This window comes from Delphinapterus leucas, chromosome 3, assembly GCF_059928025.1.
Source record: "Delphinapterus leucas isolate spDelLeu-1000000601 "Yukka" chromosome 3, BTC_Dleu_Yukka2, whole genome shotgun sequence".
NCBI classification, from domain to species: domain Eukaryota; kingdom Metazoa; phylum Chordata; class Mammalia; order Artiodactyla; family Monodontidae; genus Delphinapterus; species Delphinapterus leucas.
The window spans coordinates 84,388,695-84,403,601 of NC_143131.1; the positions used below are offsets into that span (position 1 = coordinate 84,388,695).

Consider the following 14,907-nt stretch of genomic DNA (forward strand, 5'->3'; position numbering starts at 1 on the left):
GGGTGTTCAATTATATGCAGAGATCTAGAAACTAAAGATCAGAGTGTGATACAACTGTTTGCATGAACTAGAGGAGAAAATTAGTTTTAACTTCTCAAGGATTTGGTTTACTATCATTTCTACATGTTAGTTGACACATAGGGACTGAAGACCAATTTGTCATTAGTACAGAAAACTGAGATGGGGTAGAGGGGGCAGAGAAAGGGAGTGTAAGGTGGTGATAAATGGACTGCTCCAAGGTTCAGGCCAGTCATACAGGAAGATGGGTATGGCAGGTAACTGGGGAAAATAGAGAATAGAATAGGAGAGATATTCAGAAAAGAATAAGAGAAGGACCCCCCCAAAAAAAAGGATGAAAGAAGAAAATACAGAAATTAAAAATATATACATACATAAACTGAAGTATGTACATAGAGTAGAAAATTAGTTATGTAAGAACTAAACTTTTCAACAAAATGAGTGAAATATCTGCATAGATGTGTGTATGAAATAAGCACTTCTACCTGCAAAGACCATTTATTTACTCTATTTCTGCTTCTCTAACAACAAGCAGAGGGTTACCCAGTAAATACACTGAATGGTTGTTGTTAGATAAATTACACGTTCCTAATCACAAGCAGAAAATAAAATATCTAGAATCTAGATACTATAAAGAAAACACAAAGGAAGAAAGACTGTACTATTTCTACTCTCATTACTCCTGAGTACTCATCAAGCAGCATTTTTAATGTCTCAAGCAGTGCTTCCTAACTTTTCACCCTTTCTCACCAGATAAGGGTTAAGGGAAGAATAGGAGTAAAGTGTTATCCATTCCTTTCTTCCCATAAGTCATCTTCTAATTCAATTAGCTGTCCATTATACAAATATAATAAATATATTACAAATATATTCTATAAATTAATAAATGTATTTATTCTACATATAGTCTACAAATATAATAAACATAAATATATGTGAATATTATAGATTTCATAAATTATATGATATATATCATATACATATCAGTATATTATTTATAATATGAATTACATAGTATATATAGCTAAATATCTTATATAAATTATATTTAATATGAACTATTTTTATTTACATTGTAAACACACAGCATAAACACACATCACACTTTTAAACATCATAAAAATGTATATACACACATACACACATATAGAGACATCCTCATGCCTTTTCCATCATTTCTTGCTAAAGTCCAGTTTAAAGTTTCCAAAACTGTTAAATGCATTCCAACACTTTTATAAGCCTATGCATAACAAGAAAGTCCCTGACACAAAAGTGTCAGAAATAGTGCTATGGACTTCAAATAGCCTTTTTATCTACTGGGAGTAGCAAAAAATTGTGGAATAAATCAAAAAAAAACAATGAAGAAAGCAAAGAAGCCTCCAATCTTTCCAGATTCGAAGTCCTGTGTCAAAGGGCAGCACCCATTTTGAAATGGCAGAAGTAGTTAGAAAAGTTCTGACTTTTTGTGTGTGTCTGTGTAAGTTTGGTTATCTTTGCCTTTGTACTTGTGTATATGTGTGCTAAGGTCAAAATAAAGGGATCAATTTAAGTATACTGTGGAAGACATAAGTCAAAAGATTTATGATATATATGAAAATTGATAAAAGAAAACCAATTTCACAAAATAATTATCCCAAATATCATCCAAAATATTCTTTCATCTTACTAGGCCCATCTCTTAGATGAAAGGGTATATGATCATGAGAAGATGGGAGAATGACATACATGTTACCAGGGAGCTACCATTATTTAGCTTAATAAACTTGATCATATAAGTAGATACAGATGAATGAATGTACATACACATAAATATCACAGTCTATTTTAAGTTCCTAGAGCCAATGGCTTAAATGAATAATGATTTGATGTATGATAGTATCTTTTAAAATCTTACCTTCAGTTTCTACCGTGATTTTATAATTTCCGCCACTAAAGTATGGAAAAGCAAATAAAAGTGATCCAGATCCTACTAAAAAGGAGGAAACTGTAATCCATCCTAGTATGTTTCCTTTCCCTCCATAATATGCTATAAACACTACTACCAGGCAAGATGAAATATCATAGGTCAATGACAGCACTAAATTCTCAGTGGTTTTCAGATGATTCTCCTTCTGAAAATTGTCAGTGCTCAGATCTACAAGACCAAACACAATACCTAAAATGTAAAAAGAAAAAAAGAAAGCAATAATATGCATTAAATTATCTTTATAAAGACAAAATAGATCATCATTATAATCACTGAAAAACAAAACAATCTGCAATGACTTAAGTTTATTTTACATTACTCTGAATGTTTAAGATCTATAAATACGTAATAGTTCCTTTTCTAAAACACTAATAGGTCTTAACCGCTATGAAATATTTGCTAATTGAATTTTTGTAACTATTTTTAAACTATATTTATGAGTAATATACTGAAGAATATGCTCTTTTTAATCATCTCAGTACTGATCTTTATTTTAATGTATTATGTTTCAATTATTAAAAAATGAATAAATAACAATCTAATGAATATTTGCTTATCTCCCATCTAGAATAGGAAATAAAACATTAACAAAATAGTTGAAACCCAACATGCACTCCCTAAACACATTCTTCTCTCTCACTCTATAACCCATATCCAATATTTGGAGTTTACCATTTCTGAGCCGTTTTAACACTTTTTTGACAATGTATATATACATCCTTTAACAATATAGAGTATCATTTGTCATGTTCTTGAACAGTAAGTAAATGGTATCATATATGTGTATTTCTATAACTAAGCATCCAACTGGGAAAAATAAACATACTAAATATTTGAAACAGAAAGAAATTGATATCGGTGTTGGTTACAAAAGTAATACATTTGTTGGAGTGAAAAGAAAAAATAGTTACTAATCAAAACTCATGATAGGGCTTCCCTGGTGGCGCAGTGGGTGAGGGTCCGCCTGCCGATGCAGGGGACACGGGTTCGTGCCCCGGTCCGGGAGGATCCCACATGCCGCGGAGTGGCTGGGCCCGTGAGCCATGGCCGCTGAACCTGCGCGTCCGGAGCCTGTGCTCCACAACGGGAGAGGCCACAGCAGTGAGAGGCCCGCGTACCAAAAAAAAAACAACCAAAACTCATGATATAAATGCCACTAAAGTTGCTGGAGTAGTGACAGCTACTGCTGCTGCTACTGCTGTTGGAACTGCAATCACTACCTCTTTGTAGGAAGCCAGGACCCACACACCTATTAATGCTATGAAATTTAGCTACCTCATAGTCACCTGCTGTTTCTGCTGCTCTTGCAGCTGCTTGAGCCAGTGCCCATGAACACTGTACTGCTGCATCATCCACTGTTGTTGCTGATGGAGTTTTATTTATTCCTACCTATAAATCCAGGAGCCTTCACTTACCCAGTATTGCTGCTGCTGCCAAAATCATCACCAGAATAGAGAGAGAAAAAAGAGAGAGGCTTCCCATTGCCCCTTTTTCAAATGTACTGCCACAGCCTCTTACTGGCAACACCTAAGTGGAAGCCAGCTGGCAAGGAAGTCTGGTAAATGCAGTTTACAGGCTGCCAGTCCCCTTGGAAATAGGGGTGAGTCCAGAATGGCAACAATGGAGTGCATGGCCAACAAATAACTTGAAGAGTTCACCCTCTGGACTACTTAGGACACATTTTCACCCTTCTTCCCATATTTAAACTTCCATACCAAATTAATAGCAACATAATCATGCTTCTGCCAAACATGTTGCGATTATCATTCTTACAAACAAAGATGTTCTCACTTTTTCCCCAAAAATGGAGACACATAGTCCAATCAGTCACCATATCCATTTCAAGGTAATTTTAACCCTTCTTCTAGTTGAATCACAAACCTGAATGGGTTTTCTTTAACATAAAAATTAAATTGTAAGGTATAAATGGTATAAGTAAATAAATAATTAAGCAAAGATGTAGGCCTAACTAAATCTGTGAGGGAACTGTATTGCAGAAGAAATGATAATCAGACCCAGAACCACAGCAGTTTAACAGACCAAAACCAGCAAGAAACAAGATATAGAAACTTTGCTGCACCTAAAAACACTTTCTTCAACTCTCATTTTTTTTAACATCTTTATTGGAGTATAATTGCTTTACAATGGTGTGTTAGTTTCTGCTTTATAACAAAGTGAATCAGTTACACATATACATATGTTCCCATATCTCTTCCCTCTTGCGTCTCCCTCCCTCCCACCCTCCCTATCCCACCCCTCTAGGTGGTCACAAAGCACCGAGTTGATCTCCCTGTGCTATGCGGCTGCTTCCCACTAGCTATCTATTTTACGTCTGGTAGTATATATATATGTCCATGCCACTCTCTCACTTTGTCAACTTTCATTTTAAATGTGGCCAAGGAGGATACTGGCCAAGGCAAAGAATGTCCTGTCAGTAACTGTGTCCGTCTCTGGGGTTGGGGTATTAATTCCTCTTCCAATTTAGGAATATTCCGTAGAGACAAATTTGTAAAGTTATCTTCCACAATTCTCTTCTATAAAATAGTAAGGGAAAGAGGAAGAGAAAAAAATTAAAAATTGAAATACATACACACACAAATGTATATATGTTTGTGTGTGCGTACACTTAAAACAAGAGAAAAATGCATAGTTGCTACAGTTTTTATGTCTCTAAATGGTTATTAGACTACAGTTGATATTTATAACTTCCTCCTTCCAAAATTCACCCTCTCTTGTTCCTCTTGATTTCAGATAACATATATAGGTTACTATCATAAAGCATATGCCTCACTCTACAGGACAGTACCCAAACTTTTGATTGCTGTCTCCTAGCTGAAGCCTTATCTGAGTCTTCAATAGGACATTAAAATTATCTACAACGCCAAGAGTTTCTGGTTATTGAACTCTGTAGTAAGACCAGTGAATTCCATGAACATGAACTTCCTGATGTACTTTTGCTGTAAAACGAGTTCCTTCATTAAAAGCAATGTGATACTACATAAGATGATTATGATGGTGTATGAGGCATTTATTAAGTCCAATTATAGTTGTTCTGGCAGAACTGTGGTGATAAAAGAAGAACCCAGATCTAAAATAAATATCTATTTCAGTGATGAGAAATTATTGCCCACTCTATAGTAGAAGCAGATAACATAATCAACCTGTTTCCAGATAGCTGGTTGGTTTCACTAGGGAATGGAGTTATTTCCTGGATTGTGTTGAATTTTCCTGGTGGCAATTCAGGCACTCCGAAATGCAATAGCCAGATCAGCTCTGGTGAAGATAAAGCCTTGCATTCAGCTCTCATATAAACTCTTATCTTTGATGTGATTGTCACTATAAATACGAGCCCACTGAACAAGACATACAATGGCAGAGGAAAGAGGCTGATTAATATTCACAGGATAGTTTTCTATCTACTTCATTACTGAGAGCTTCCTCTGCAATGGATTTCTTTTGGTGAACATTCACATAGGATAACTTTGCCCATTCAGAGACACATATCACTTACCCAACCCTTTCCTAGTCACCAAATGGTCAAACCATTAGTCAAAGGCAGCCTGGTATCTAGGCAATACAGACAATCAGATGTACTCTCCAATGTTTTGCCCACTGGAAGTACTTCCTTTTTTCTCTGTTTTTCAGGGCTATGATGCTTCCTATAGCATTATACTACAGCAGACTTTCGTCTTCAGAAACCACAGGTTCACCAAAGGTTATGTTTTTTCTTAGTAGTGGGTGGTAGAAATGAAAAACTTGTCCTTCGTTTGAGAAGAGGTGGCCCTGCACACTCCATACCAATTGGTCCCTAGAGACATCACTGAAGTGGCAGGCAAATTTTGGGTATATAAGATATTATCTCCCAGGACAGATTTTATGTTAGTCATTCTGGGAAGGCTGGAATCTGATTCTAGCTATGAGTCTAGTAGCAATAAGGGATGGTAGGGTGGGTCATGAGGGCAATCAGCATTCCCTTAACTCAGGTGAAGTAAATTCAGGGTCTCCAAGCAAGGAATTGTTTCTTTTTGAGACATAGCAGGAATAGTTGGTCCTACTGGGAAAGGAGGTTCAGGATTTCAGAGTTTACAGTTGTCGGATTCACAGAATTCCACCCAAATGCCTTTGTCCCAATTCTCAGGGTTCCACTCTTCTCCAATCAATGCCCCAATTCTCACATAAGTGATCTCATAAATTTATGAATTCAACTTATGTTGTAATTCTGAAAGTGTGAATACGGGTTGGTACTGTTCCAAATATGCAGTATGTGCCTAAAAGTGGTAAGATTCTCACAGAACCATCAGAAAAGCTCACGCATTTCTAATCATGCCCTAAACTTCTCATTTTCTTTCTGTGAATTTTTCAGTGCAGTGAGAAGCAATCAACCCCAAAATCTCTGTAGTCAAAACTTCCACCATAGGACTCAATTGCAGAAGCTCTTTGTCTCCCAAAGTCTTGCCTCTAGTAACAACTTTATCCCAGGCAACATTTTAAATAACTCTTTTAAGTAACTACATGCCACTGACTTTCAGTGTACCATTTTCCACAGGCACAAATATTGCTTTTTTCATTGCTTTCAAGCCCAATCAGGTCAGATAACCAATTCCAGATTCCCATCTTTAAGGGTTGTTTTGTTTGTATTTTTCCTGGTTCAATGCCTGGTATGGAGTACTACATAAAAAATCATATAATTTTTGTAATTTATAAACCAACTAGTTTTATTACATTAGTGAAGCTAATAATTTAGTCAAAAACTTTTAAAATATCTTTATACTATGTATCATGATATTTTCAAAATAAAGGAATATTATTCTCGTTACACACTCAGATACTTTAACCAATTTTTTAGCCATACTTACCTCTAATAAAATGTTAATTCATATTTTTTCTGAAGAATATATTTTAATATGATCTTATCTCTAATTGTTCTTATAAAATTAATTGTAGGGGCTTCCTTGGTGGCGCAGTGGTTGGGAGTCCCCCTGCCGATGGAGGGGACACGGGTTCATGCCCCGGTCCGGGAGGATCCCACATGCCACGGAGTGGCTGGGCCCGTGAGCCATGGCCGCTGAGCCTGCGCGTCTGGAGCCTGTGCTCCACAACGGGAGAGGCCACAACAGTGAGAGGCCCGCGTACCGCAAAAAAAAAAAAAAAATTAATTGTAATTCAGAATTGCTTTTTATAGTTTTGCAGTAAAGAGTTAACTCAAGCCTGGGTTGCTCAAAAAAAGGCCTGTCTTCAAGACTGGTCTTTGGTTGGCTCCTGGGAGATGACTCTGAGCCCTTGGAATATTCTACCATATAAGAGTGCTTTTATATGCTGGAGGCCTTGAGCCACACAGTCCCATTTTGGTCAGACAGTTTATGTTAACAACATAATTTATGGTGAATGCCTTTTTTGTTGGGTGTGAGGGATGGAGTAACAGAATCTGAGTAGCTGAGGTCAGTCACACAGATGCTGCATGCCTAGAGGACTGACACCCCCTCAAAAACAAAAACAAAAGCAAAAATCCTGGACACCAAGGCTCACATGCTCTTCCTTGGCTGGCAACTCTTTGCATATGTGTTATCACACGTTGTTGCTGAGAGTATAAAGCATATCCCTAGTATTAATTCCACTGGAAAAGGACACATGGAAGCCTAGCCTGGTTTTTTCTGGACTTTGTCTCATGTGCCTTTTCCCTTTGTTAATTTCAATCTGTATCCTTTCACTATAATAAATCATGAGTATAACATCTTTCTCTGAGTCCTTCTAGTGAATCATTTAGCCTGACTGAGGTCTTAGACATCTCCAATATAATAGTTAATAAATTTGAAGTTCATAAAGCCTCCAAATGATTCTTTACTACAGATCATACTTTCATTGAAAAAACACTCTTTATAAGTGTGCAAGTATCCCATAAGCTCAAAGAAAACACTGCTAAATAATGTCTTCAGTTATATTTTTGTAATGAAATATTTCAGACAAAATACTCAATTCAGAGAATCTTTCTTTGACAAATACTTTACAAGACAAATCTCTTTAAATAGGTTGTCTCTATGATTATTTTGAATGTTTCACCAAATTTAAGTGCCCAAAGCCACAGGCCTCCTTAATTTCAATTCAATATATGAAAATGAATCATTGTAATTCACTAAATTAATATAATAAAAAATAAAAGCCACACGAACATCAAAATGCAGAAAAAGCATTTGACAAAATCTAACCCCCTTTCATAATAAAAACACTCAATGAACTAGGAATAAAAGGCAACTTCTTCAAATCACTGAAGTACATATATGGAAAACCTAGAGCACACTTAAAAATTAAACTGTAGAGGTACCGTATGACTGAGCAATTTCACTCCTAGGTATAAATCCAGAGAAATGAAAATATATTCCACACAAATACTTACACACAGTTCAGTTCCACATGTAAAGAGCTTAGAAGTTACCACTATGTCCTAATAAGTAACAAACTGAACAGACTGAAAAATTAACACTCTTCTTGAATACATAAGAGAGGGGAAGACAGGGCAAATTTGACAAGATTTTGAATTCAACTGTCATTATAATTCATCAATACATACATTTACATTTTGTGTTTGATTTCCAGAAATATCTGTTCTGTGTTTAAAAGAAATGAGAGCTTACTTCAGGGCTTTGATGGGAGCCCTTGAATTCTCAGACTATAACTTGAGCTGAGAGTTAACAAACCTAAGTTTGTCATTTTCTCTTCATAAGTGCTTAAGGGCATTCAAAAGATTCCATCCATCACCAGAGTCCTTATAGTCATCATTACTACCATAAGGTAAATTAAGCATCCACTCGGCTTTCAAGGTACGTGCTTCATTTGGCATTTCATCCCAATCAAGCATAGGTGATAGCTTGATTAATTATGATACCACTACATGCCAAGAACTACTACCCATCTTCCACTGGCAAAGAGCTCAGCACTTCACTCAAGATTAAAGGCATAACAAAACCAATCCTAAAATTACAACTTTATGAGTATATCTTCTGGGACTACTCCTGATACCAATTCCGTAACAGTCTGAATCCAATCAGAAGAGAGAAACCACACAGTAATTTAAACAAGAAAAGTTTAGTATAAAGAATTATTAACTATAACAGGAGATTCGTGTAACAAGGCATTAGCTAGTTAGATGTAAACAGAATGCTAAAGAATATAGAAATAGCCCATATAAGGAACAACCACTCCCCCAGGGCTGAAAGGGAGCACTGAAGGGCTAAAATTCAGACCTTGTTGAAGAGAGCATAGCCATGGCTTATTGAATGACCAAGAAGTCACTGTGGTGCCATGCTAACAAAACTGGCAGGAAATCTATACTCTAAAACTTTGTGGTAGTTCTTCTTCTGTGTGCTGGGGAAAGCTCTTCATGGGGAATGCCAAAGGAAGCTGCCAGCCACTGAGTGCTTCTGGATACCATGCACTACAGCAGAGTGATACTGGAGAAGATGCAAGCACTGCAACAGCCTGATGATGGAGAAACCTGTATACACTGCAGGAGCTTGCCAAGCAAACACACTGGAACCAAGAAGTAAAATTTCCTGTGTAATGGCTCTCCAGTACCTTCTACTGATAAAATTTAACATTGTGACAGCTAGTAAAGAAAAATATTTAAAGGGCCCAGGTCCATTTTCACAGAGCAGGCAAAAAGGATGAGTTTGGAGCTGAGAGGCAAAAAGCTGATACTAATATTGATATAGAGAGGCAATAAATCGACAAACTAATTCTGAAAGAGTTTGTGTAGCCACCCAATCATACATAAACTCTTTCAGAAAAAAGAAGAGAAAGGAACACAGCCAAATTAATTTAATAAGGCCAGTATAACCTGATACTAAAGACAGACAAAAACATTCCAAGAAAACCACAGACCAATACTCTCATTAAAAAAAATTCTTAGCAAAATTTTGGCAAATTGAATCCAGCAATCTATAAAAAAAAGATAATAGGCCAGCAATAAGGGTTTATCCCAGGAATGCAAGGTTGGTTAAACATCCAAAAATCAAAAAACACAATATATAATGTTAATAGAATAAATAAGAAAAACCATATCATGGTCTCAGTGGATACAGGAAAAGAAACACTTGATAAAATTCAACACCATTGATGACAAAAATTCCCAACCAACTAAGAATAAAAGGGAACATCTACAAACTGGTAAAGAGTATCCACAAAAACCCTGCAGTTAACATACTTAATTGTGAAAGGCTAAATGATTTCTACCTAAAATCAGGAAAAATAAATGAATATCTCTTTTCAGAACTCCTATTCAACATTGTACTGGAGGTCCTAGGCAGTGCAAGAAAGCAAGAAAAAGAAATAAAAAGCATACAGACTGGGAAGAAAGAAGTAAAACCGTCCTGATTCACAGCTGACATGATTACGTAGTTAAAAATCCTAAGGAATCTGCCAAAAGCCTCCTAAAACTAATAAATTAATTCAGCAAACTTGCAGGAGAGAAGATCTAAATAGATACACCATGGTCAGGCATCAGAACACTCAGTATTGTTAAGATGTCAATTTTCTGTAGAGGATGGACTTGAGGACACAGGGAGGGGGAAGGGTAAGCTGGGACGAAGTGAGAGAGTGGCATGGACATATACACACTCCCAAATGTAAAACAGTTAGTGGGAAGCAGCCTATATATATATATGTATAATTCTAATTTGCTATTTGAGGTTTCCCGTAGAATGACTGCTATGAGCAATAGTAATTTCTGTATTCTTTCTTATAATAAATTAAAAGAAAAAAAAATGTGAATTTTCTCCAAACCTATAGAATCAAAGCTTACCCAACTAAAATCCCAGTAAATTTTTTACAGAATTAAACAAATTGATTCTACAATTAATGTGGAGAGGCAAAGTAACTAGGATAGCCAAAACAACTTTTAAAAAGAACAAAGTCATAAAAATACCTGATTTCAAAGCATATAATAAAACCAGAGTAAACAATGCAATACAGCATTTGCATAAGTTAGACATATTAGTTCAATAAAACAGAATAGAGAGCCTAGAAAAAGACTCTAGAGATTAGAATTTCAACAACAGTGTCAAGGTAATGCAATGGGTCAAAAGACAGTCTGTTTAATAAATCATGCTGGAATAAAGTATCCATATGGAGAAAAATTATTTTTGACCCTTTCCATACACACACAAAAAAATTCATTCAAAATGGATCAGAGATCTAAACATAAGAGCTAAACCATAAAAATTCTAGAAGACAACAAAGCAGAAAATCTTCATGACACTGAGTTAGGCAATACATTCTTAGATAGAAACCAAAAAGAATGAACCATAAAAAATTAAGAAACTGGACTTCAACAAAAGTGAACACCTTTTTCATCGAAAAGGCAAACCACAGATTTGCGGGGAGAGAGGGAGAGGGTGGCAGGCAGGCAGGTATGGCCTGAGTCTGGTCATAAGGAATGATCAAAAAAAACCATGTCAAAGTTCAACATAGAGAATGAAAGACCCATATACTTTAAGACTGGCATGGACATAAGAAACAGGGAAAGAATGAGGAAGTGTTGAAGACTAAAGAGGAAGTCTAAAGTATGACAACTAAATGCAACATGTGTTCCTGGATAGAATTTTGGACCAAAAAGGAAAAGGAGAAAATACTGAGACAGTTGGCAATATGTGAGTGGAGGTACGAATTCATAACATGATGGTGGTGTCACACTGATATTCCTGACTGGGAGGGGTGTAAGGTGGTTATGCAGCAGCATGTCCTCACTTTGGGAAGATGCACACTGGAGTATTTAGCAGTGATGGGGCACCATGTCTGAAAAAGTCTATAAGTATAGGAGAGAAAAGGTGAAGGAACAAATGTGGTAAAATGTAAACAACTGGAGAATCTAGGTGAAGGGGAGGCAGGAATGCTTTGTATTGCCTTTGCACCCTTTCTGTATGTTTGAAATTGTTTAAAATGTAACAGTAAATAAATGAATTGATAAATGGAAAATGAAGAATTCATTTAAATAAATTCATTTATGAATGAAAGACTCAGTATTTATACCCAAACTGCGCTAATGATCTGTATGAAGTCAGTTAATAAGTAGTAGAGCTAAAAACCATTCACTGCAACCACTTGTTAAAAACGTTCACTGGCTCCACATTACCCACCGAATAGGGAGATTATATTGAGATAATGCTTGTAAAGCACCTGACTTATTAACCCAGTACATTAATGGGAAGTAAACAACTTTTAGTATCCTTTCAGAATTCTTAGTCTGATATTTAAAGACCTTCATAATGTGGCCACAATTTGCCTTTTTCTTTTTTAATTTACTTATGTATTCAATACATATTTATTGTCTTTTCTGCCTCAGTCACTATATCAGGTCCTGGGGAGACACGATGAATAAAATAAATATAATTACCGGTTTGGGTGGTTAGGTGAAACCATCATCCAGCCAAACTTGTCACTCACCATTCTAAAACAAGGCTTTCCTGTAACTGAGTGTTTACTTACCAAAACACTCTTTCATTCATTTCCTTATTCAATAAATATTCTACATCCCCAGCTATCACTATACCTATTTGTCAAGGCATAATTCAAATGCTTCTTTCTCAAAGAAACTTCTTTAATGATTTCTCAAGACAAACTGATGACTATTTATTTGTTCTTCTCATATGGTACTTATCACATATAGCCTTTTTATTGAAGTTATTTAGTCACAGCATTTTAGAGCAAAAAGAGATCATGTTTGGCAAACTCCAATATCATCAGTGTAAACAGGATAGTAAAGAATCTAGGTGTAATGGGAGTGGTGAGGGCTGTGGCCAAGTAGAAAATATACGCCTTCTCTAAAGGCAATCAAATTCACACTCTTCTTCAAACTGTGTGGGCAAAGATAAACACCTTTGAGTTTGGTTTCTCTGATATAGTTTGAGGTCCCACTCCACCTCTTCAATCCACACACAAGGAAACAAGATCCAGGAGACAAGTGGCTTGGCCAATGTGTCTCAAAATTGTGGGTAGAAGCAGAAACAACCTGGTGATCACAGATACTGTTTTCGACTTTATTTTAATCTCCCAAGTGATTCAGCCCTGAATGACAGAGCTACTCAGGGCTGGTGACCAAACAACGGTTCAACGACTCAACGCCACCCTCCCTCCATCAGGCTCTCTGGAGACCAGGCCCCCTTCACACACGGAGGGGAGATTATGTCCATCAGGTGCCTGATGAGGTCAAGTAAACCAGGCAGTGGCCCGTTTAACCAGCTTTGATTCCAGACGTACCTTGAGGACGCTGGAGAGTCCCGCCACACGAAGCGGGGCCGCCACACCACACGTGGCTCTCCCCACGCACCTCGTCCCTCTTCCGCCTCCCCAACGTAGGCAACCCTCTGACGCCCCGCATTGGCCCGCACCAGAACCACCTCTCCTCTACCCTGCCCCCCCTCAGGCTTACATTGAGAGATGACCAGGATGCAGAAGAAAATCAGGAAGCAACGGATGTTGTTAAAACGCTGACAGCGGGGAAAAGTCATACAGCCCAAGCCGCAGGGCCCCTCCAAACTCTCTTTCTGTTTTTCCCATACCTTCTTGATACTGGGGGGCGTGGACCCAGCCTGGTCTCTTTCCCTTTTTTTGAAACTTCCGAACTTGATCAGGTTAGCTGGAAAGATCCTGAAGAGCGGGTTTTTTCCCCTGGCTTTCCCGGCCTCGGCCTCCGAGGGCACAGTGTTCTCGGCAGGCTGGGCCAGCGCAGCCCGGGGCTCCACTTCCACAAGGGCTTCTTGCATGGCTCCGCCGCGGCCCGCTGAGGCAGGGGTCGTGGCTGACGCTGGGCAGCGCAGGCGGGGCGGGCCGTGGGCTGCGGTTCCCACAGGCGCGGTGCGGCCTGCTCTCCTTGCTTCAGCGGAAAAGCCTGCTGGGCCCGGACGTCGGGGAACTGGTGGCCACCCAAACCTCCAGAGGGAACGTTTCTCCTTGGGCAGGAGGCAAACGTCCCGCGGGGAGGCTGACAGTTGCCCTGGGAGAGCTTACAGGGCTGTTTCCTTCTTTGCTTCCACGTGGGGAGGGGGAGGGGGGTGGAGCGAAAGCTAGTACGACTAGATTTTGATAACTGCTCACACAGACAGGGGCCGCCAGAGGAACTCTAATGCAAAGGATCCATTAGATATTTTGATCCACTAGCATCAAAGGATGCTACTACTTATTTAATACTTTCTCGTTAGGAAGCAAGGAAAGAGAAATGTTCAATAATGGGACAGTAGAACTGTCTCCCAGTTTACCCAGACTTATTTTATCGTGGTGTTTTTTGAACTGGATGATCTCGCTAGAAACAACCTGAAAATTGTTAAATGACCAGGAGAAATCAGAAGACATGAAAAAGAAACTTCCTTTCCATTAGAGTAGGGTTGTTTTTGTACCTGGGAAAGTAAATCATTTTCCCATTCCCCTATTTAGGGAGGAAAATAATAATCCTTTCTGTTCTTAACTAGGGATAGAGTTTCCAGGACAATAATTTCTATGTGTAAAACACTTCACTTAGGAGCAAATGGATGAAAACCAGCAAGATGCAAAAACAATGTACTTTCCCAGGCACAAAAATCCTTCTGAAAAGAAAGAATGTAAGAGAATATTACCAGGATATGAAACGTGTGTTTTTATGTAAAAATGCAATTTCTTATCGGTTTTCTTTTCTTAGGCAGAAATACAAGTTATTCAGGACATATGTATGGGGAGGATGACTTTCCAGGAGAAATGAAACTATCTTTCCTCCCCTGGACTAGACGTTGTGTTATCAAAAACAATCCAGCTCTTCAACAAGTATTTGTGCTGCTAAAATGGTACTGGGGCTGGTAGACCAGGGGAAAAAAAATCACTGAGAAGAATTGGGGAGGAAGGTACCAGAGACACCACCATTGACCTGAGGCTGGGCTTTCTTCAGCAGAGCTATATGCCCATTG

The 14,907-nt window shown here is 38.0% G+C and overlaps 1 protein-coding gene across 1 annotated transcript in view; it reads right to left on the bottom strand.

Moving 5' to 3' along the window:
* Window positions 1-14,626, bottom strand: part of SLCO6A1 (solute carrier organic anion transporter family member 6A1) — a 97,951-nt gene extending 83,325 nt beyond the window's left edge. The window contains 2 exon segments of the mRNA XM_030759682.2: window positions 1,913-2,173; window positions 13,404-14,626. Coding sequence (XP_030615542.2) covers window positions 1,913-2,173; window positions 13,404-13,737 — 595 coding nt within the window. The 5' untranslated portion in view covers window positions 13,738-14,626.
* Between the last annotated feature and the right edge of the window lie 281 nt (window positions 14,627-14,907).